The following is a 24065-nucleotide window of genomic DNA, read 5'->3' on the forward strand; positions in this document are numbered from 1 at the left end:
TTTGTTTTTTCTTAAGTAACAATGTATTAGTGTGACGAGTAGACGAGCTTTTGCCATAAATAAATAAGACAAACAGCTAAAATAGCAACTATACTGGTTTGGGCGTATTTATAATAGTTTAAACATGGCAACTTAAGATGTTATCAATGCCATCTCCATAATATACATTCAACGCGTACTGTATCGAACAAAAGGAATAAACAAGACATTTTATAACAAATACTCTTAAGACGTGTATAAAATAGGTTTAATGTTGTCATACGTTTGTAATTTACTTTATTATAGCTTCCTCCATCGGTTATGACGTTTTCCTGACTGCCGCGGGTAAAACGAGTATTGTAATGCCTTTGTGGAAATCCTTTCTATTTGTATGTTTTGATTAACCTCTATTAGTACTTAGTGTGTATACGGATATATTATATATTTACAGTTTTATTTAAATGACTAGTCCATAACCGTACGTACTTATTAATTATTAATATATCGACCAAGAAATGGCTTTGATCATTTTTAATTGCAGCTTTGTTTGGACTTGGATCTATATTTAAACTGCTTGATTAAATTATTTCGTATAGTAGATGCTACAGCTACAGAATTTTAATACCCAATTATCCAATGAGTGATTCATAAAATAGGGTAGTGAAAGCTTTAGCCCTATTGGTAACTTTATTGAATTAAAATAAACTTGCGGTGCTTCATCTCTTTGATTTATGTATAACAGATACTTGATAGTATTTAAAAAAGACATATGTTCAGCCTTCTGCACGTGACGCGTCGTCGATTTTAGCGTTCGTCGGGGTCATCCTTCGTTACATCGCAATATGACGGATATGATAAAGATGCGTTGGTGATTCGACCGCATTACCTCAGGTTTGAAGGTCGCGTGACACGCCACTCACAGCCAAGGGCCAACACAGTTCGAATAAAAACATAATAATTAATTTTCCAACACCTCGTGTATATCAATATTAGTGTCTTGAAATAAAGTAAGCAGAGCCGGAACGAGCGCTATGTAGGGGGCGAAACAGCCCCAGTCACAAATGTTAAAAAAATTTCAAACCTAGATCTAGACTCAGATCCTAACTGGGCACGGGGTGGACACTATTTACATAGCAGCAAACTAAATACAAGCACCGCGTGCGACTGCGAATTGGTGTTTTTTTTGGACGGACATTTACTTGTTGACTGTCCGACTTTCGAAAGAGCCGGGTGATGTGAAGCTCGACAATGACATGAGGGTATCCCATTGGTATAGAATTGTCAATTATGTCAGTAAGTTTAAGTAAGTAAGGCTCTGCCTCTCTCTCTCCTTATCACTCGGGCCCGACGGGAGACGCCCACTTCTCTTAAGTTTAAGTAAATAAAATCTCTTTTTAGAAGAGACACTCCCTTGCTGCCTAGTTTCTCGGCCACAGATCTACCCGATCGCGTGCCCGATGGGCTACTATATAGCGGTCCTTTGTCAAATATGAGGCGTAAATATATAAAGAGTGCGTTTTAGAATTGATTAGAACATCTAAGCCTACGGCGAGAACGTTTTTACAATACTAATTATATTATACGTAACATGGGTATTGCATTGAAGCGAACACAGGAATTATAAACGTATTATGAGAATTACAAAACTTATGCATAATGCAAAACTGTACATGACTTCAATTCGCAAAGAACGATGTGAAGATGTAATATAAAATACGTGATTTACCTTATAATATATAGTCTGTAGACACTTTAATTATTACTTAACTGGTAAATAGGCTTTGAAAGCGGGAAATGTTTACTCGGCAGTTGGTCTTTGTTATTGAGAAGATATTTACAATTGTTCCATGTGCCTCGTACGAACACGGATTATTTACGTGATTCGCCAATGTTTCGGATTTTAACTAACTACAATACAATTTTTAAAGACGTTTATATTTTCCACCTTACCAAAGGAATTTAATATATTGAGAAGTGGGAATTCTTTGACTTTATTTATTAGTTGTAAAAATTTAGTTTTTTCTTTAAAATGTTAATTTAATTTCAGTTTTAATTTTGAAGTGAAACTTCTTTAGGGTTTATTTTTACGAAAACGTCACGTAAACGTGCAGCGTTTTTGTGGACGAAAAGAGAGAGAGCGATTGAGACTGAATGAATGATAGTGAGAAGGGTGAATTACTTATCTATTAATGTAATTAATTGACTTTTCTTAATTGAATTGAGTTTTCTGCTTTGTAATTTTTTTTATCAATGTTAAGATTATTAATTTATTTGTAACAGCAACATCTGTAGCTTCGCATATTAAATGTGTCGTTAACCACCTCTGATGAAGGTTTAGAGACCTGAACGAATGGTCAATTCTCTCACACGGCGTGTCAAATTCTTATAGAAATTTCAATAAGATAATTTGCATTATCTGTTATCCAATCCGCAGAAAAGTAATTTTATAAATATTAACAAAATCAATTCTATTGTGCATTTATTTAGGCCGTACTGAAAATTTACATAAATTTAATCATACCTTTAACCATGTTTTATTAATCACACTTTACCAGGCTAATTGAATTATCTGGATAACAAATAAAAAAATAAAAGTGGCACTACAAACTTTCACAACAAGTAGGTACAACAGTTTCATGATCATTTGTCAATCCAATAGCCAAGTAGGTGATCAGCTTCCTGTGCCTGACATACAGGGTCGTCTAATTGGGTCTAAGGCAAGCCGGTTTCCTCACGATCGTTTCCTTCACCTTTCGAGCGAATGTTAAATGCACACATAGAAAGTCCATTGGTGCACAGCCGGGGATCGAACCAAAGACCTCAGCAATAACACTGATCTTCCGATCCGAATAATATACCAATTATTAAAAGGCCGGCAACGCACTCGTGAGCGAGGTATTGGAAGTGTCCAAGGGTGCCCGTTCGCTCCTTGTTCTATAATTACAAATCATTGCGCTCTATTGCTATAATGATTTAATCAAATCCATCAAATTAGCCAATCTCGTGGAAATGTACGTAACATCACAAATTATAGGTCATATTACATGTTGTTTTTTGAATCGGTAAACCACAATATTAGTTGCGTTCCCAATTTGATAATTATTTTATTAAGCAATAGTTACGCTTGAGCTTGGCTTTGTTGGTGATAAACATAATAAATGTTATATAATATATATCTATATTGCTTGCGATAGATAAAAACCACTTATAAAAACGATTCTGAGACACAGCTTGAAGTAAAGCTACTCTTATGCGCGCTTCTTAAATTATATATCATTAGAACAACATGTCGGCGTTTAAGTAGTGCAATTAAACACGTTTTAAGAATAATGAATCCATCCAGGTTCCAATATAATCAAAATATCTTATTAAAGGTATGTACAATCCTTCATTAGTGGCTGTCAGATGAATTTTATCATCTGACAAAGCTTCTAAGCCCTGCGGTGAAGTAGCTTCTAACGTAAGGGTAGCATTGTAAAGGATTTTTAAATAAAAACATAATTAGTAATTAATTCTTTAATTCAATATAGGTTACCAAAATAAAACACCTAATCAAAAAATCTAGTCACATCACGCATTAAATGAGGACAATCAGGTAATTATGAAAATATGTTATAGAAAGGATATACATGTGTGAAAATGACATAATAACTTAAGAAGGCGCTAACCAGATCCATGAAACTTCCTCACAATCTAGTAGCCTGCAATATCGCACACAAGTCACGAGATCTCTTGTCGAGAATGAAGAAGTCGCATAGGTCCGCCAATCATTCGCGAAGATACTTATGACTAAAAGCGATAATACGTATGTACTATAGAAGAAAAATCAAACCACTTGGTTTCGCCACTTAGGCAACAGTGCCTGTACTTTAAGCGATACCAAGGTATTATATAATATTAAAATATAATAATAATGTGATAAAAAATTAAATTTTTGCCGCCTTCATGCTGGACCTATCCCAACAGAAGCCAGTCCTTAAGACCGGGCACTTCCGGTAATATTCTTCTTTCTAATATTGACTTTCATAAGTGTACATGGTTACCTATATGAATAAAATTATTTTGAGTTTGAAAGGTTTTTATAACAAAAATATAATCTTTATATATATAATTCTTCTGTGAGTGTGTATGTCACTGAACTTCTCTCAAACGACTGGACCGACTTTGATGAACTTTTTTGTGTATGTTCAAGGGGATCTGGGAATGGTTTAGATTCACAAATCAGCCCACCAGATGGCGCTGCAGTCGGTACTTTCATACTTTGCTTTACTAATCGCTTGAAATATCATGCAGGACAACGTCTGTCGGTTTCCGCACTTAGACGCCCTCTTGGTCTGTTGTCTAATTAAAGGCCGATTTACATTATCTTAGTGTTTAGGAGAGTGCTTTAGGATAGTACTTTAGTTGAAACATGTAAACGCTACTTGCTTTAGTAAACGCTACGCTAAAGAACTTGCCTTTCAAGTTGTACTAAAGCACTCTCCTAAACACTAAGATAATGTAAATCGGCCATAAGACAGCCCCCTTCAAGCTCAAAAGTTTCCTGAGCACATCGCAGGGTTCACGGAGCGACTCCACTGTTCCGAGGATTTGTGTTCGTTGGGAAGCCACATAATAAAAACATAACTTCTCATTTGTACATAGTTTTATAACTCATGTGTAAAAAGTAACAACTAAAACCATTGTATAACAGATAGCTATCTGTGTTTTATGATTGGGCGTATGCCATTTTACGGACTAGCTTTCACTCTATGTTAGTATAATGTCATTTACGACCTCCACAAAGATACGAAGTAACCTCAAAAAAATCTAAAACGTCATGATTTCAATAATCATTGGTGTGACATAGTGTAACTTATCTAATAGTTCATTGCCCTATATTCGCATCGTCCAGGCACGACCTGGAGCAACAAATGCAGATGACTGTAGACCGTAACGGCCTACAGGACATGTTAATAAAGCACAGATCATGCCTGGAACGGTTCTGCGATAAAATTGTGGAATATATAAAGGCGGCAAACAAAACCCCAAGAACGGGTCTCGCGAGGAATTGCGTCCCGGCTCGCCCATGAATATTGTAAACAAAAATATTACAGATGTAGCCGGGGCGTCTTTCGCGAGACGTGTGATGTGCAAAGGTCCCTGGACACATTGGCAGGGGAGTAGAAAAGTGATATATTAAAAAAAAAAATAATAATAAAAAAAAAAAAATTGGTTGTTTGTAAAGTAGGTTTACGATCGAGATGTTTACGTGATAACGTCTTATTGGTGATATAGGTTTTTGGGAAGTAGGTAAGGAATTAATGAAGATAACAATTTTTTCAAATTTTAAATTACATCTATCGTTTTATTCACACTTTTGATGATAAATTTCGGGTGTAAAATGACAAGTTTACTTATTCGACTATGATATACATTTTTCTTCATACATTCATAGAATGACTGGCAGCGCTCGAGATGAGACGGGAGATCGGTCCGTCTCTCTCTCGTTATACCTGCGATCGCGCTCGTGAGGTTTTGGTGTGACACAAGTTTCTGAACATGTCACCCGACTAAAACGATTTTAAAGACGTTATCACGTCAAAATAAAAAAAATAGTTCAATGTATATTTTGTAGCGATAATCCGCTACACTAAAGGAAAACAGCGCTATAACCTCAGAATTCTGTATCTGTTTCTTGATCATTTTTTCTTAATTGGCTAGCAGATGATCAGCCTTCATGCATGAGCTCAGAGTTGTATGCACGCGACAGCCACTTTGCCATCACAACTTTTTTACTCCTCTACAATTCAAATAACTAGTGAAGTAGGTAAAAGACTTTTCAGTTAAAGAAAATAATAACTGTGAACATTATATTGGAGATAGCAAATTATAGATGTACGGGCGAATATATATATTATAATATGTCAGAGCAATGGCGCTGTTGTCAGTTGCTAATGTCATTATAATTTAATAACGTCAAATTAGTTAAAAATCATTAAGTGATTTTTTTTTTGATTTGTCAATGTTGCTAGGTCTAAAAATAAACATTCTATTGGATAGTCTATAAAAAAACCTTTCGGTGAAATAAAATATTAGGAAAAAACACCAACTACTACGAGTATAATATTATGAATTGTAAACTGCATACTGTATGCCAATTAGACCTAAACAGCAGACGTGACCAAAATAAAACCCAGATAAGCCAATACAATGCTCATTATTTACGGTAACCCAAAGCTTTCTACTCACCTTTGGCACAGTTTCAAAACCTTGTTTTTATATTAAAAATGTGTAAACATGTCAAAGGTTAGAAAAATACATAATCCGACTATTTATCATCCACTGGTACAAATACACGTAACTAATAGTCTTATAATAATGTGTTTTGTAACAAGGAACTACTTTAGCGTGTGTTAATCGCTTTCGAATAACAAATTCGGTTATTTGCATTTATCTATGTTAATCACATGTACCATTATGTTATGAATTACATGAGAAACGATTGCATTTAAATGTCTCGGGAATTAATTAAAATTTATAATTGAAAAAAAAAATTATTGAACGTGCTTCTGAAGTCGATAAACTTTTTTATAAGTGGGACGAAATGGAACGACTCGGCATTTAGACCCGTGTGCGATTTTGGAGCCAAACAATCATGGTATTTTATGAAATAAAATAAAAAGTTCTTTATTCGCTTACACACACACACAGTCAGATTATACAATATTAATATTAGACTTATTTGGATTTCTATATTTTTTTTCTGCGGTTATTTGCAATCAGCCCTAAGGCTATGAGCGATTTTTTTCTGTGGTGCTGTCGTGTGGAGTGACTTCCCATTGGAAGCATCTACTCATCTTCTGTCTAGAGCTACTGCCGGTCTTCTAGCTCTAGAATATGGTGACATTTTAGTCGACTCACATACTGTCTAATTGTTGATGTCTAAGGATTTCTATATAAGAGTTATTCAAATAAAAACTATTATATCGTGCTTGTTTGTCATTTTGGAGTCAGTAATTTTTTTAATAATATATGTTTTAATATAATAATGTCATTATATATATACATATAATATATATATTACAATGTTATGCAGTAAATATACATGTACCTATACTTATTTAATTTTAGTTTCCCAGGAATTGTAACTACATAATTTTCCATTAGAATATGTGTTAAATTTCTGTCACTCATTTTTTATGCGATAAGGAAATTATTATTACACTGAGGTGTCATTATAAACATAACTATTAAACACAATTACCGTCATTACAAACGGAAACCACATACTATGTAATTATTAGCATAGACAACGATTTCTTGTGTTTTTTACATCTTTCGTTTAATAAATAAAAGATTGTTAAATATAAGATTTGTTGTTTTCAATTAGTTCTTGTATAACGGAAAAAGCTTGGAAGCATTTAGTTATTTATTTAAATTCACCACATCATAATATATAATGCTTTATCTACAGTATACGTTACAAGCTATCTTTTCTAAAATATACAATTACGATTAACAGAAATGTTTCAAAACTTTTAAAAAATCATTCGCAAAATCTTTAATATTTTAGATAGAATAAATAAATAAATGGGTGCCATTGGTCGTCAGATAGGTTAAGGTTTTATTTATCCGGGAATTCGAACGGTTTATGTTATGCAGATAAGCCGATCGTATGCATTTTAATCGCCATAGCCAAGGTTTCTTACGAAAACAGAAGGAAATGTGCTTCCATTTAATTCCATAATTTATCTCTAAATATACGGATTCAAAATAGACTTAAGGTTAGACTAAACAGTCACAAAAAGTCCGTTCAGGTACAGGACAAACCCATTTCAGTATTTGTATGATAATTAATGAGTCTCCGAAAAATTTGTTCGTAGTAATATAAGCGTTTAATTATTGACTGATAAACGTTCCATTATTAACAAAAACAACTAATTTTCTTCTTGAAGTGAAACTTATTTATCGACGTATGGGATAAATTTTATAGCAAATCGTTACGTTTTTCGGTTACGCGCCATGTTGCTTTTTGAAGTCAAACTTCTTTATCGGCATTGGAAAAAAAATTACCGTCACATTTTTCGGTTACGCGGCATCTTTTTCTTGTCCCTACCACAGTTGATCCGAAGAGATTCGAAGCCATTAATAACTAAACTATATAATAACGATAAGAATGATAGTAATAATTATGTAACAATTAATGAAATTCTGTAATAATCATAGTAGTAATAAGGTAAAATGAAATAATTGTATTTGTATTCATGTCTATGATAATAAAAGCCTTTTGTTAAACTTTATTTAACCAATTTCTGTAAAAGTGCATATATTAGATCATTTTTAGAAAAATAAGGTCATAAAGAAGTTTCACTTCTTACGTGTACATTTTTTTTATTATTGACTTAAGTGTACTTGATATAAATATAGATCAGAACAGGTATATAAAATATATACTTATTCTTACTTCGTTAATAAAAAAAATGTCAATTGTCAAAATGAAGAGAAAATGTTATATTTTTATATGCGGCTCAATTAACATAAATCACACATCAAACATGTTATTACCACATAAAATAAACGTAGTTTTATTTCCTTGTACAAGTGTACCAACAAAAAATAAACTTGTGCACAAACAAGATGTTGAACACGGAAATAATTTCTAAGCCTCGCTTTTCCCGGTTACCTCACATACATTAGTTATTCGACCAGGAAGAATTGTTGCTACCTACTTAGAAATATGTCTCGTTACACATGACGTCGAGACCATAACATATAGTTATTTTGTTACGTTATGTAATTAATAAACAGAAACAAATACATCTGTTGTCTATACTCTTTTTAATTACAATACTTAAGTTTGATTCAACGCGCAGATAGCAAATACTGATTGGAGTTGTCAAATTCCTTGTCCAGGGTATTCTATGGATGCTATATGTAAATTTATTTATTTACTTTAAAAAAAAGGGTGAGAACTATCGTGGCTGCACAACAATAACTCTCTTAATATTCACAAAACAAGAAACAAGCAATTCCATTCTGATTTAACGTAGATGTTTTGTGAATTTTTTCACAATTTGTCATACGCCTTATTATCCAATATATAAGAAGTGCCAGCGACCGCAGGGTGCCTGATGGTTACTTTAAGAGGCGACATCAACCGCCGCAACTATTCGTAAAAGCGAAACTAACCTCTCGAAGTGACACAATGTATAGAAATAATTAATGAACTGCATAGATTATCAGACATTTTTAATTTTAGTGAACTGGCAAAAGGTCTGGTTCATATAAGTTCCTATACTGTAAGAAATAGTTAGTCTTTTTGTAAATATTTTAATCTATTACTGTTTAATGTTGTGTTATTTGTGTGTGTATATATGTTTTGGATGTGCTATAAATGTAACTAATTACCGGATTAGAGTAATCTGTAATGGTAGCTTATTTTGTTAAATAATTAAAAGGTTGTTTTAAATAATCAAATCAAATTAAATAACACTATTTAACAAACATTTTATTATCTGTACATTGTTTGTTATCACGTGTGTTTAATACCAAGTGCAATAGTATCGCAATAATGAGGTCTTATACATAATGCATCGGAAATGCAATGCTTCGTCAAATTTCTAATACACATACTTATTTCGACTCGTAAATCTAACTTAAAACAAGTTTCAAGATTTGTATTTCGCCCATTTGTGTAAAAAATAACCTTGAATTAGTTCTTACTTGAGCCTTACTTTCCATTTCACACCACAATACGATCCCACGTAATAAATAGATTGTTAGTAAAATGTTTAAAAGATAATAAGGATATTGAATTACATTTATATCAATTATATATTAGTATTTTTCTTGTTTCAGATAATTCCGGAGACCTCAAAGCTGATTCATCTGATACTATATCAGAGACACTTCTCCCACCATCAAATCTAAGGAGACGATCCAGCAATTTAGCAAGAGAACCTGACCACTCCATTGAAGTTTTTGGTGATTCCCAGAACTTCTTCCCATCATTTGCCAACCTATTCGAGCCGAGACAGCAAAATAACTATAAATTGGGTTTCGGCAGCCAAGAAGCAGCTTTCAGCCAGCGTCCAAACTCCTACAGATCCTTACTGAACTATCCCCTGTTTGGGGGCTACAGAGCGTTAGAAAACTTCGCCAAGCAAAGTACTCCAGCAGCTGAACCCCTAGTCGAAGCCAGCTCCAGCGTCCTCGGCTCTGGAAACTTTGGCATCATCAGAGGAGGAACGTTCTTCGCCCAAAATGACGAAGACGACTTCAGCGATAGCCTGTCCTACTACAACAATGGCCACGGTAGACCGTCACTGAATCTTGGCTACATAGCAAATCCAAGGCCCAATTACAACCACGACCAGTTCGCTAACTTCAAAGACTTCGCTGATATAAACACACCATCGAATTCAGACTATTCTCACTTCGTTGTAGTGTACGCGAATAAAAACGCTACACTAGACGAGGTAAGTGAAGAAACAAGACAAGTTGTCTCGAAACCTAAGAATATAATTGAAACATTGGAACAACTCGACACGACGGCTCCACCAAAATTATCTAAATCGAAAGCGAAATTGGCAGCGACGAAACAAAAGATGCAATCAAAAAAAGAGCAATGGAAAAAGGCGAAACTTTCGATAAAACACGACCCAGAGGAACCATTATTAGCGTTAAGTTAAATGTAGTTACAAAAAGACTTGTTGCGTAAGTGTTATAATAAGTTAAGGTTGGCAACATTTTATCAAAGACGTGATGAATGCTCACTATCTAAGTTAATGTGTAGATTATAGTGTGTACAGTTGAATGTCGTTAAATTTAAGAGAGTGATTGTGAATATAAATTAAAATTTAAGAACTATTAAACAGACTTTATTTAAAAAAATATCCGTATCCTACCCTTTAATCTATACAATAGTAAGCGATCTTTAATTGGATGAACGCACTAATCTCAAGAACTGTGTTTGGAATATAAAACATATTTATCTATTAGATACTCCATTTATAATTAAGTAAGCAAATACAGCATATTCGTTATGATAAATTAATGAGTCTTATTAAAAGTATGCATTAAATATAATTTATTTACAAGAATATGGTTAAAAAATTGTATGGTGCTAAAATCTAAGGTCGCATATTCTAGCACACATAATGCAAATTTATCTTAAAAGGGATTTTACATGGAAGTTATGTATGTACATTATGAGTCATAATATCATTGTAGTTAATTCTTATATTTTTGTAGTGATAAAATATCACATTATTAAAATATATTATTACGTTATCAAATTAATATTAATTATAATTTTTCACGCAAATAATCTTTAATAGAACAATACATATTTTCCAAAAGTAATACATTAAGTAGATTTTTAAAAACTTATTCTTTTTAGAAAGTTCTTTTAATGTTTTTGGTAAATTATCATAAACCTTGATTGCCATACAAAATTGAATCCATGTTCCGAATGCTTCATTCAAAGCTCTTGTCATTGTATTTACCTAATCATAACTAGATTCTGTTATAAAAAATTAAAAACGAATATCGACCACACCATACATAAAAATCTTTATTCAAAAGCAGTATTCTGTTTCGGGTTGGTACTTGGTAGGCACTAAATACCGATAGGCACATAAATTGGGATAGACTAACATGAAACACCCCATTACAATGGGACTAAAAATTTACAAAATATTCAAAGCTACACACTACTGTCAACTTTATTAATTACTTTCTTTGGTCATTGTTTTAACGTTAATTAGATAACTAATGCCATCTAGTATGAATTTGACACAATTGTATTCCATGTCAAAGATTGTGATGTGAGCAAGCTATATATTTAAACAGATTATAAATATATTTCGCTAGATGGCATTATTTTTATTTTAACAGTATAACGTCAGTACAGGGACTTTATACTTTATCGGTCTTACTAATAAAAAATCACTATACATGCGTTATGACAAGGTGATAGTAATTCAGTGAATAGAGCTTGTACAGGGCATAAACTCCTCTTTGACCAATAATCGATGTGTATTGGTTGAATAACAAAACGACCCTTATTTATTGTTACCCTGGCAACCCGCCGTGTTTGATTGACGTTTGATTTAATAATTCTGATACAACTCATAATTCTAATGTAAGTTGTATTTATTTTATCAACCAAAGCAATTATATACACATTTACTCAATATACTAATAACATTTTATTATTTGCAGCTAATAGAAACTCCAAAACCTCAGACAAAGAGGACTAGAATTTTACATAAAAAGCCGCGTTCTGCAGTACAAAAGTTAGAAGAGGTTAGTATCAATGTGATAGAGAAAGGACTATTTCATTCAAAATCCCTCAACGATCATACTTAAATAATTTTTTAGGCATCTCAAATAGTGGAAAGTGCCAAACTCCGCAACACGGTAGTGTTCCAGTGTTTCCAGGAAGAGCACGAAACAAAACAAAGGCAGATGGCTGAAACACATGAGCTCAAACAGAAGCGACTCGCCGAAGCTCACGAAAGGGCTAGACAGAAGCATCTTCTAAGGCTCAAATTGTTACAGCAGCAATTAAATAAATAATTATATATTTATAAAAAAAATAAAACCCCCGTTTTAAATGAAATATAACTTTTTATTTATTTCAAGTCCTTAACTATCCACACCTATGTAAATAAAACAGCCTTAAAAATATGTTTCAATAAAAGCAGCTCTAGCAGCTTGTCTAGCCAGATTGCTTGGGTGCGTCTAGGTTGGCCTTGGTTCTTCTGGAGCATTCTCAGTGTCATCAAACGTAACATCCAGGTCTTCTTTGATATCAATAGCAATATTGTGGAGGATTGCCAGTGCTACTATATATAATTTGGCATTTTCTAATGACACTGAGAAGCCATAAAGAAGACACCTAAATCGAAAACCCTCCACCTCTAGTACTCTTTTCGACATCAGCTCGCACTCTGTCACAGATCTTCATAACATACTTCTTTAAAAAGCGGTATTTTGTTTTGAAATCGCCATGCGAAAGTAATAACGGATTGCACCGAGTTTGGTATGTTCTTTGACTTTCCTTGGAGGCGGCAAATCTTCAATCGTATGTATTAGCTGCATATCAATATTATCTAAATCTTCTATTTGATCTATAAAATCTATTTTCAACAAACACAAATATCTACTAACTTAAATCTTTCCTTGAACTAAACAGTCAAAAAATGCTGTCAAACGCGAAATCAGATGAAATTACGCAATTTTTGTCTTATACACCCGTTAAACTAGGCCTCTGCGTTGTATAAGCATTGTACAAGTCTTCATACAAACCAGACACTTGTTATAACAGCAGTATACATCAACCTTGTCAATTCAGACATTATTAGTAACATTTTTCTTATAACAGGCTTATACGATGTGCATAAATCTTTATTAGTAAGGCCGTACATTTATAATCTTACCCTCAGTATCTAATCTTCAAAAACAAGACTCAGCGTTTAGTCAGACGGGAGTACGTCCAAATTGTATTGGAGTTTGACATTCGGAAGACAGTTCGCGCTGCGTCTCGTTTCAAAATCTTACCATACGACTCGTCAAACAGTCACTGCCTTTTGAACATGCTGTGCTCACATCTGTGATCTGTCATCAGTCATCACTCATTGACAATTCGTGAGCTGTGGAGTGTGATCTTTTGGTAGCTGCCGCAAGTCGTCGCTTGCAAATTTTTCAGTTTTGCGTGTAGGCTACAATGCTAACTTTTTCAGTGACTATCGAAAGGTGATAATGTATAAATAATAAGCTTTAAGTATCACATTACATTAAATAGGAGTAGTGAATAGAAAATTGTGAATAAACATTTAATGTAACCATGTTCCCTGGCAAAGATGCCGCTAACTCGGCATATCCCACGCAGTGGGCCCTTAATCCTACTGCATATCAAAACATAGATGCGAGCCAAGTAGATTGGGCGGCACTGGCGCAGCAATGGATTGCAATGAAAGACGCTGTAGTAATCGTTGGAGCTCCTCCAGCGAAAATAGAACCCGAAGGTGGCGAAGCACCAATGGAAGTTGAAAACCCAAGTGAAGCTACAGGTCCACCCAGCGCCGAATGGAATGCCAGCACAAATTCTTGGACGGGAAACTCTTGGAACCAGTGGGGTAAGAACTGAGCTACTTCAATACTTTGCAATTAGTATTACTTGAGCCAGCACTACTACTGGTGCAAATAAATATTACCTTAAAACTTGTAATTATCCCAAAAGAGTTTTACTGCATTAAGCGAGGCAAGGTTTCAATATAACAATTGCTTATTATAAACTGAAACTATTCAATGGCTTATTTTTTTATAATACCAGGTGTTTGATTACATATTCTTATTAATGTTATGTTAATGTGTTGTTTTTATAAAATAGTGCAGCTTTGCAAAGTGGAAAGATAACTATACTTGGATCTGATGCTATTACAAAAATATTATGTATTTTATTATAATTGTTAACTATTCAATATCTTATGTATTCTATCCCTAGATTGGTCAGGATTTGGTAACTACTTCTATATTACATTATTTGTGTAGGTTGGAATTGGCCTGGATCTGGTCCAATAGATCCAAAGGTAGCAGTAGATCCTGCAATGGCTATGGGCCCAATCATGGAAGGATATACTGTTCCTGAAAGCGCTGCTCCAATGCCTGGGTAAATAATTTCTATAATTATTAAAATGTTAAATGTTGATAATAAAAACTTACATTATTAATTTGAAAGTAATATCTCTAATACTTTTATATTAGTAAACTGCTCAGGTTGTGTAGACTTGTATACTTAATCAATTTGCAATTTGTTACTTATAATTTCCAGATACACAACCGGTACAGTGCCAACACCAACATTTCAACATGGCTACTGGACAGCACCTTCATCAGAACAAGGTGATAGAATAAGAGGTAGAAGCAGCGAACGTCGATCAAAGAGCAAGGGTCATGAAGCTAGGCCACCCAGAAGCAGGTCTCATAGGTATTATTTCTTTATATTTTGACGACTTATTGGTCTAGTGGTTAGTACCCCTGACTGCGAATCCATGGGTCCCGGGTTCGATCTCCGGCTGAGACGAACATCGATGTGATGAGCATTTGGTGTTGTTCTTAGGTCTTGGGTGTTTAAATATGTATTTATATGTATATCTATCTATAATATGTATGTATATCCATTTCCTAGTACCCATAACACAAGCTTCACCAGCTTAGCATGGGACTAGGTCAATTGGTGTGAATTGTCTTTAAAAAAAAAAAAAATATTCCCAAAAAAATTATTTAGACATCCACATGGCTTCCATGTCTTCTTTCTAATTGTTATTGCTTGTCAACTAATCACACTTAGTAACTTTTTAATTTATTAGTTTGTATGCGTTAAAAGCTGACCGTTTTTATTACCCCTTATTCCAGGGATAAGCCAACCCTTCCACCAATAATAGAGCCCGTCGCGCCACCAGTACCACCTCCCACCACATTGGATGCCGCTAAGAGGAGACAGCTGCCGGGTTGGATTAGAGAAGGTACTTATTTCAACATTTGATCTATTAATAGTTAAAAAATTACTTAATTTTGCAATTATATTTAGAGGAAGGGATCAATCAATTTGTTTTTATGTTGGTCACACTTGCAGTAGGGATATTACTTGCACAATTTTTAATTGACATTTTTATGTACTTGCATTATAAATTATCTGTATACATGAAGTATATTAATGTATAAAGGTTATTAAATATCAATATGTTTATTCAAAGCAAATTCTATTTGTTTTTAGTTTCTCTGTGTTTTTTGTCTATACTTTTATAGAAGAGAAAAGAGATTTAAATTCCCCGACTTATTCTCTTGTTTACTATTTCTCAAATATACAAAACAAGGCAAACCCAACAATTTCATTTCTTTTGTGTAATATAGATTATTTACCGAATGTAGGAGATGCCTAATCTGGTATCTTTCGTTAACCCTCATTTATACTGAATTCTTTTATGATGAGCAATGCATCTTCTAATTTGGACTTATGTGTTTCATAGTAAAAAAAAATCTTGTTTTTTTTATATAATATATTAATGCCGTTTTTGGCTATTAAATAAATAAATATTACTAAGTATTAGCGGGCGAATAATCAAATACTGGGTTTATCGGTGAGTTACTTGATACTTTATTTTTAAGGAATTAGAAATAAATTGTGCTAACATTCTGATCAATATTGTTTTATTATTACTTTGGGTTATAAATGTTGCTTCATGGATCATTATGAAGTGTTTTTTTAATTTCAATCTTTTAGAGTTATGAATAAATTTGGTCAATTTATGCGCGATCTTAAAACTACTTATGTTTGGTTTTCCATATAGCATATTCTTCTTGTAAGAGTCTCCCGCCCATGGTACCACTTAATATGAAATTTGTTGGGTTAAAAAATCAAAGAAAATATCTAAATTCTCTATTAGGCAATTCACTGTCATTTTCTCTTTTAATTTATTTTAGGTTTAGAAAAGATGGAACGTGAGAAACAGAGGGCGATAGAACGCGAACAAGAAGAAAAGGCCCGAGAGGAAGCGGAGGCCGAGCAGAAGAAATTGGAGCTGGAGGCTCTTCAGAGAATGAAGGCGGAAGGAGCACCCTTGATTCCTGCTAAGAGCAAGTTTGTAAGTATTCCCTGCTGCAACACAATTTTACCCTGACAGTAAAAAATGGCTCAAATCTCTTGATGACTAAACAAAGGTTCCTATTGTTTAGAACAACATACCGGTTATACTGACCAAAATCAAAGGTCCCGGCTGAATTCTATTGTATTCGGTTCTTAATAACAATGTCATCGGCTATTAGGACTATCGGTTTTTTCGACCAAATATGAGTGTTCCCTTCGATGTCGTTATAACAGATTTTGACTGTACTTGCAAGAGAATACTTTTCTAGGAGAAATGTCCTGAATTCCAATTTAGGAAACAGTCCCGACTTCTTTGGTACAGTTAAAGCAGTGTTGGCCTAGTGGCTTCAGCGTGCGACTCTCATCACTGAGGTCCTAGGTTCGATCCCCGATCATTACTGGACTTTCTGTCCAGTGGGCGTTTATTACTCGGTCGTACGTAACAAACATCGCGAGGAAACCAACATGCCTAAAACAAGACAGTTATATGTCTATAAAATAGAAATGATGACCCATAGGGAGGGGTTATAGCGCCATTGGATTATTAGTTTTTGATGCGTGGATTATTTTAATGGACAATTTCTCACTTTATATGTAAGAATTTTTTTAAATCATAATTACATATTAGGTATGATACGAAATAAGCTAAATCACGCAAAATAACTTTTATTTATACTTTAGGATTCAGATTCGGAAGCCGAGGAATCCGAAAAAGAAGAAGTAATTAAGCCAAAAGAAGAAATAATAGAAATTAAGGAAGAGATTGAACCGGAGATGAAGAGGAGTAAAGAGGAGATTATGCAGGAAGTCGTGAGTTTTATAATAATTTGTTAAGTTTTTATTAAAACTTGTACACACATTTATAAACACAAATACGCGTTACCACAGCCAATGGCACAGTGGCGATCTCTCATCTAATTAGAACAACAGGTCAGTCGGAGTTATAAACCTCAATCGCATAAATTTAAGGCCGGCAACGCACTTGCGAGCCTTTTGGCATTTTAAGTGTCAATGGCGTCTATGAGTCTCCTACCCGTTTCTCTCCTTTTATATAAAAATTAAATTAAAAAAAAAACAAAATGGAGCAAGGTAGGAAAGTAATGAAAAACTGATGATAATATATTCAGTCCAAAAGTTACATGTAGAATTGACCACATCAGTTTTGTTTAAGTCGGTTAAAGGTACAAAACACTCGTAAAATCTCTTCTTCAACCTAAAGGTTCCTCTGAACCTTTCCATTCTGCCAGTCTAACCATTGGCGGTTGGCCCGAACACACCAGTAGTGGCCAGAATAACATCGTTGGCCCGGCAGGGCCGTTACCGTATTGATTTGTAGGTACCCGCATAATCACAAATTATAAACTTTGTTTCTAATGATAACAAAAACCCCTCAGCTTTATAAGTTATAGTATATAGCTTAGAATCATCTCAGTCAGTTTACTAATAAAAATCATAATCCGCCCACTCGTATCGGAGCGACGATGCCACAGATATTCAGACACGTCAAACTTGTCACACAACTCTGCGTCGTGGCTAAAAACGTAAAAAAAAAACTATTCTTGTCATTTTGCTCACTCAGGCTTTTTAGTTTTATAAGCGTGGCGATTTCCTAAATCGTCGGAGTTACGCCTCGAGAGTATAGGCAAACCTAAGCACTCTCTTTAACTTATTTCGCTTATATTCTATTGTTGTACGCGAGATTTAAATATAAAATCCTCTATTATTTAATTTAAAGTTCCTGAACTATACACATGTGTAGTTTTTTTTTTTTTTTTAATTTAGACCCACACATTTAAAAACATACTAAATTCGTTATCTCTTGTAAGTTAAAATCTCCCAAAATATCGAATCTTATGACCGTGATAGATCTGAATAGCTGATAAGCGTTTATCTCACTTCTTATCAACGGATTTGATTGGAAGCCCAAACTTCTTCAATAATTATGAAAATAAAACCTATCATTTAATTATTAATGTAATTCTTATTATTTGATTCGTTTATAGCTACAATAATTGAAGAGTGACTTTTTTTAATAAAAAATTCTATTATTTTATGTGATTAATTATTTAAATAAACAAAAGACATTAGCCGGGAAGCACTTAAAGGGCATGCCCAAATATTTATAAACAGTTTATTTAAAACAACAGGGTTGTTATTTCTACAAAAGACCACAAATTACAGTTATATTAACAAAAAATATTCAAACCAACTTCAAACCTCTGTAAACATTTCTACATTAACTGACTGAAAATGATAACTTTTTAAATCTCAATATATTTGGGATCACTTAAATAACTCTCCAACAGGGTGGGAGCAGGGGAGTTTGTGGAAACAAAAAAAAAGTATGTAGGTATAGTTAAAACAGGAAGTGCAGTACCCGCCACTCTCTCTTTCTCTCGATCTCTTCTATTTGAAATATGAATTATTTTAGGTACATGAATTATGAAATTCTACATAACACTAAGGGTCTGTTTCACAATGTAGGGATAAGTTCCAAATTAGCTATTTATTACTTATTGGTAGGATAAACACTATTATTGCGTTTCACGACTGTCAGATAGCGCTATTCGTCATATAAAGTCCATCATAAGCTATGAGTCCAATGAATGTCAAATAGCACAATTTATTTTCCAAATAATTTATGTGTTGCATAACTATTCGGTACTTTATCCATACATTGTGAAACAGACCCTTACAATTCTATATTTAATCTACTGTTTAACGAGTAGAATACTTTCCGTTTCAGCATCGGACATGTTTAGATAATGTTTTGAATCGATTGTGAAAATATTGTTTTTAACTGGTTAAATTGTTTCAAAGCAAGTGAATTCACGAATAAACGTTCTGTGCCCAGATGTTGGCAGTGCGCCGTTCGCTAACTGAAATCCTGCTGGAGGTGACCGACCAGGAGATCCAAACGGTGAGCCAGGAAGAGTTGGCCCGGTATACCTCCGTTCAAGGTATTTCCACTCTTATTGGCTTATACCCGAGGGAGAGATTGCTCTACCCCACGCGTGTGACTGACTCCAATTACATTAGTGCCTTTCTTAAACTAAAGTGTTCAGCGACAATCGTGAATTGTGATAATATTTCAACGCTAATAAAGTCTTATTTCAGATGTTCCCCGTTCAATGAATACATGTATTGTGTGATTAATATTGGTTTTATTTATATGGTAAAAGCGTCGCGCCTCAACACTATGAAAGCGTCTCAATCTAAGGCATTCACCGCTATTTCGTCTGGGCTCGGTGAGTGCTTCTCCTAAAGACTGCGATTATCTGGCAAACGCTCTCCTTTGCACTATACATGGTGTTACGAAAGTTCCACGGAGGCGGGAGGGTAACACCATGTATGTGGTTCTATTTCAGCAACGCTGTTTAGGTTTATATTGGCATTTTATTAACGAGTTACGACTCTGGAATTATTGGTAAGAAAATATTTATTATTGGTGTTAGAATTGTAACGTGCTTTTACGCGAACACATTATTCGGTTTCGCATTTAACTTCGGTCTTGGATTCGTAATTTTTAACTAAATTTATTTTTACATTGTGATGTTACGTAATAGCTTTTTAAATTGAAATTTCATTTGAGATTAATTTTAACTGGACAATTAGCTATTCAGTGACGTCATGATTTAGTTGACAGCTTAAGTCAATTGTCAGTTATCTGATGCGTTATGTTCAGGGCTTGGCGCGTACGAGAGCAGCAGCGACAGCAGCGGGGATGAAGGGGATGTCAAGGACGTTACTGATCATCAATTGCAGGTTAGTAGCTCACATAAGAAAAAAAAAGAAAGCACAAGAGGAATATTTTTTGTTTCAGCGTACGACAGTTTCTGATGTTGCTTAGAATGTATAAAGATTTCAATCGATTTCAAAATGTTGTTTTTAAGAAAGTTGTTAAAGATGAAACATGACAGCAGACTCAGAAATGTAAAACTCACTTTAAATATAGCAATAAAAGAGCAGATAATGTGTTTATATTACATTTATTTTAGAATTAAGAAGCTATTTTATCTTTATCTGATATAACGGTGGCGTAAATTATATACTGCAATTTTCCTCCATTCAGAAAATTCAGTATGTACCATACCGTTGAATATATTACCCCAGAATGTGCTATAAACACTGGAAAGTTTCCTAACAATTAAATTGTAATTTTATTTTCATTATTCAAAATTAAAAAATCTAAATCTCATAGAATTATGTACACATTCTTATGTTCTCTACCAATACTCTAATCGAGGGGGTAGAACGGAAGAATTGGCTAAAAACTCTGTCGGTATTTTTAATCACCATTTTGTATTAAAATACGCTTTTAGAGAGCTGCAACTATCATACCATGCTCCATGTGAAATGGAATAAAATACTATGAAAAAAAAAATACTATTTTTCTCATAATGTAAGTGACATTATAGTGAAAAAACACATAATATACTCTTTACTTATCTGTCTCTTTTCATCTCAGCATAAAACAATTCGACAGAAAGAGACGAAAAAGTCGTATATAATTTAAACTGATTTATTTTATAAATAATCTATTTCGAAATACCAGGAGATAATAAGACGCAGGCGGTCGGAGTTCGAGCGGACGTCGCGCGAGATCGAGGCGGAAGTGAGGCGCGCAGAGTTACGGGAAACGGGAGAGGCCACGCCCACTGACACGCCCGACAAGCACAGGCGAACTCGTAAGTGTCATACGTTTCTAAGTATTTGATTGAATGCACAATAATATATAAAAGCATGACAAAACAATACAATGAAAATGGTATCAAGGCTTTACAGGTATTTAGTAATTAATAAGGTGACTCGCTTGCCCGCCCCTTGTCTCATAAAAAAACATACTAAAACAGACTACCTTCTTGTATTTTTTTATTTTAACACCATAAAATAGAAAAAATTTAATCCCCATTTCGAATCACACTGTAAACCTATCTAAAAAGTAGTAAAAGTGCTTGTAGAAAAACTATAACTTGATTAAAAATATATAGAATTCTCATATATTGATATATTGCTTGCCCCGGGGAACAGTCGTAAACACAAAACCTTTTTTTTTTCAGGAAAAATAATTGCTTTTATTACTAGGATCCTAAGTACACTAAATAAAATATCAAATGAAAGCCAATTTAAACATTGTTGTTATGTATTTAATTAAATATAGTTAAAATAAATAACTAAATGTATATTACATTACTTCATCTAATTAGACTGAAGAGCGTTTACGATTGTTTGACACGTTTTGACGAAATTTTAGAACTTAATAATGTATTACCACTACTACATTAGTTTTTAAACTGTCGCATTCACTTTTTATGATTTTTTGGTAGAATTACAATCTACACTAAAACTATATTTATAGTTGTTGCGATCTATTTCAGGGGAGGTAAAATTTGGTACACGATTACTAAGATTATGCACAAAATAATGTCCGTATAAAGACATTCTAGTGTATTTTTATAGCGAAATGCTTTACAAAAATTCTGAAAAAATTTACTGTTATAGTTCATCACCCAATGAAGTCAAACATGAGAAAACATTTAAACAGACGCAATAGTGATTGTTTTATTAAAAATCTAATAAAACTCGATTGGCTTCGTTTATATAGGATCTTAGTGAACCATTAGCAAAATGAAGTATGTAAAATGCAATAACATATTAAAATTTATGTACATAGTAATATGACCTTTCATTTGTTATCATAATGTCGGACAGACATTAGCGAAACTACGATTACCAATACTGACCCATTAATTATGTAATTATCCCCAGTTCGTATTATTTGGAATTTTAACAACCAAATTGGATTAGTTTATCGTACGTATCGTCTCAACATAATTAAGTAGTTTGATTTCCTTTCAGGCTCATCAGTTACGCCACCGCCGATAGACGGAAGTACGCCGGAAAAGAAACCCGAACGCCGTCTCTCTAGGGACAAAAGATCTAACCACAAATCATCCGACAAAGTTGACGGTGTTAGGAAATTGGAAACGATAGAGGAAAAACAAAGGGAGGGAAAGCATAGTAAATCCGATAAAACTCCGAGTCCACTGAAGAACGCCAAAACTTCATCTTCTAGCAATTCCGACAGTTCCTCCTCCACGAGCAACTCATCAGACAGCGAACCCGAAGTTGTAGAAACTCGACCCAAGAAACGCAAGCGTAAAGGCTCAAGTTCGAGCGAGTCTCAGAAAAAGTCAAAACGTCATAAGAAAGAAAAACACAAAAATGACAAAAGTCCAAAGCCGAATGAAAATAAGAAAGACAAACATAAAAAAGACGAGAGACGAAAGGACTCCGAAGAGGAAAAACCAAAAAGGCGTTCAAAAAGATCGACATCCATCAGTTCGGGAAAACGACGTTCCAGAGACAAGTCCGAGGAGAGATCGTTCAGACGAGACAAGAAATCTTACGACAGAGATTCTAAACGGGACAGGTCTCACGACAAACACGATAGAGAATCTAAACGGGATAGGTCTTACGATAAATCCGGGAGAGATTACGATAGGGACTCGAAACGGGAGAGATCTCACGATAGGTCCAGGGACTACGAGCGGAGCGATAGGGATTCCAAACGGGACAGGTCTTACGATAAATCTAGTCGGGGTTACGAGAGAAGCGATTCGAAAAGGGATAGAGATAGGTCTCGCGACAGGCACGGCAGGGACTACAAGTACGAGGAGTCGAGGCATAGGGATAAGTCGTACGATAGATCCGGCCGGGATTACGTTAAAAGCGATAGGGATAGGCGGGATAGGTCTTATGATAAGTACGACCGTAGGGATTACGAGAGGAGACGCTCGAGGAGTACCAGCCGTTACAGACATCGGAGATGAACATCAGGTTACAACAATAGAAGGTGGTCTTCACTTTTTCTAATCTTCATTTCAGTTTTCAGTTGTTTTTGAGTGTTCTTTGTATCAGCTGTCAAAGAATGCTTAAAAAATTCAGTTTAATTATCAATATTGTATATTATTTTCTATATATTATTATTATTAATTATAAGGAGTTATATTAGCGTAGCATAAAAATAATTTACATATATGTTATGTTTGTATAAATTATATTTGGAATTTAAAGGAATGCGATCATAACATTCTTATACAATTATCCATACTTTGTTTTGAAGGAAAATCTATTTGATTTAAAACCTGCAACACTGTTTTCTTTAATATGTTAGTAAATCAGTAATAAGCCCTAAGGATGAAAAGAAAAAAAAAATAGTTTTTAAATAATATAATTATCTAATTTCATTAGAAATAGGAAATTACTGATATATAATAATAGTACATTTTCTTTTACAGGTTGGTATGCAGAGAAGTTAGCTTCTTCAACTGTAAATAAAGTTTGTGAATATTAATTTGCTGCTTTACATTATATTATTAAATTTTTAAAAGTAATCCAGTGTTTCATTTGTGTATAATTTTTAGTGGTACCTGAACAATCTGTATCC

At 34.0% G+C, this 24065-nt stretch overlaps 2 protein-coding genes and 1 long non-coding RNA gene across 7 annotated transcripts in view; all 3 read left to right on the forward strand.

The window, feature by feature from the left end:
* LOC125052378 overlaps window positions 1-10835 on the forward strand; it is a 55176-nt gene extending 44341 nt beyond the window's left edge. Inside the window, exon 2 of the mRNA XM_047653188.1 lies at window positions 9820-10835. Within this exon, the coding sequence (XP_047509144.1) occupies window positions 9820-10652 (833 nt within the window). The 3' untranslated portion in view covers window positions 10653-10835. The remainder of the gene's footprint in view (window positions 1-9819) is intronic.
* Window positions 10836-11885: 1050 nt separating this feature from the next.
* Window positions 11886-12418, forward strand: LOC125052751. 2 transcript variants are annotated; one of them, XR_007117487.1, is made up of 3 exons: window positions 11886-12106; window positions 12187-12270; window positions 12346-12418. It is a non-coding gene; the product is annotated as an uncharacterized LOC125052751 (long non-coding RNA). The 2 variants fall into 2 exon arrangements; XR_007117486.1 differs by having other exon boundaries at window positions 11886-12270.
* A 1183-nt stretch (window positions 12419-13601) lies between these two features.
* On the forward strand, window positions 13602-24009 carry LOC125052747 (arginine/serine-rich protein PNISR-like). 4 transcript variants are annotated; one of them, XM_047653762.1, is made up of 11 exons: window positions 13602-14105; window positions 14521-14638; window positions 14801-14956; window positions 15385-15494; window positions 16453-16613; window positions 17297-17425; window positions 19470-19863; window positions 20301-20380; window positions 21171-21303; window positions 22475-23471; window positions 23917-24009. In XM_047653762.1, the coding sequence occupies exons 1-10, from the start codon at window positions 13814-13816 to the stop codon at window positions 23446-23448; spliced, it is 2547 nt and encodes an 848-aa protein (XP_047509718.1). In that variant the 5' UTR covers window positions 13602-13813; the 3' UTR covers window positions 23449-23471; window positions 23917-24009. The 4 variants fall into 4 exon arrangements, with proteins under 4 accessions (XP_047509718.1, XP_047509719.1, XP_047509717.1 ...); XM_047653763.1 differs by having other exon boundaries at window positions 19470-19575; window positions 19798-19863; window positions 22475-24009; XM_047653761.1 differs by having other exon boundaries at window positions 22475-24009.
* The last annotated feature ends 56 nt before the right edge of the window (window positions 24010-24065 follow it).

The sequence above is a fragment of the Pieris napi genome, chromosome 9 (genome assembly GCF_905475465.1).
Source record: "Pieris napi chromosome 9, ilPieNapi1.2, whole genome shotgun sequence".
Taxonomy (NCBI): domain Eukaryota; kingdom Metazoa; phylum Arthropoda; class Insecta; order Lepidoptera; family Pieridae; genus Pieris; species Pieris napi.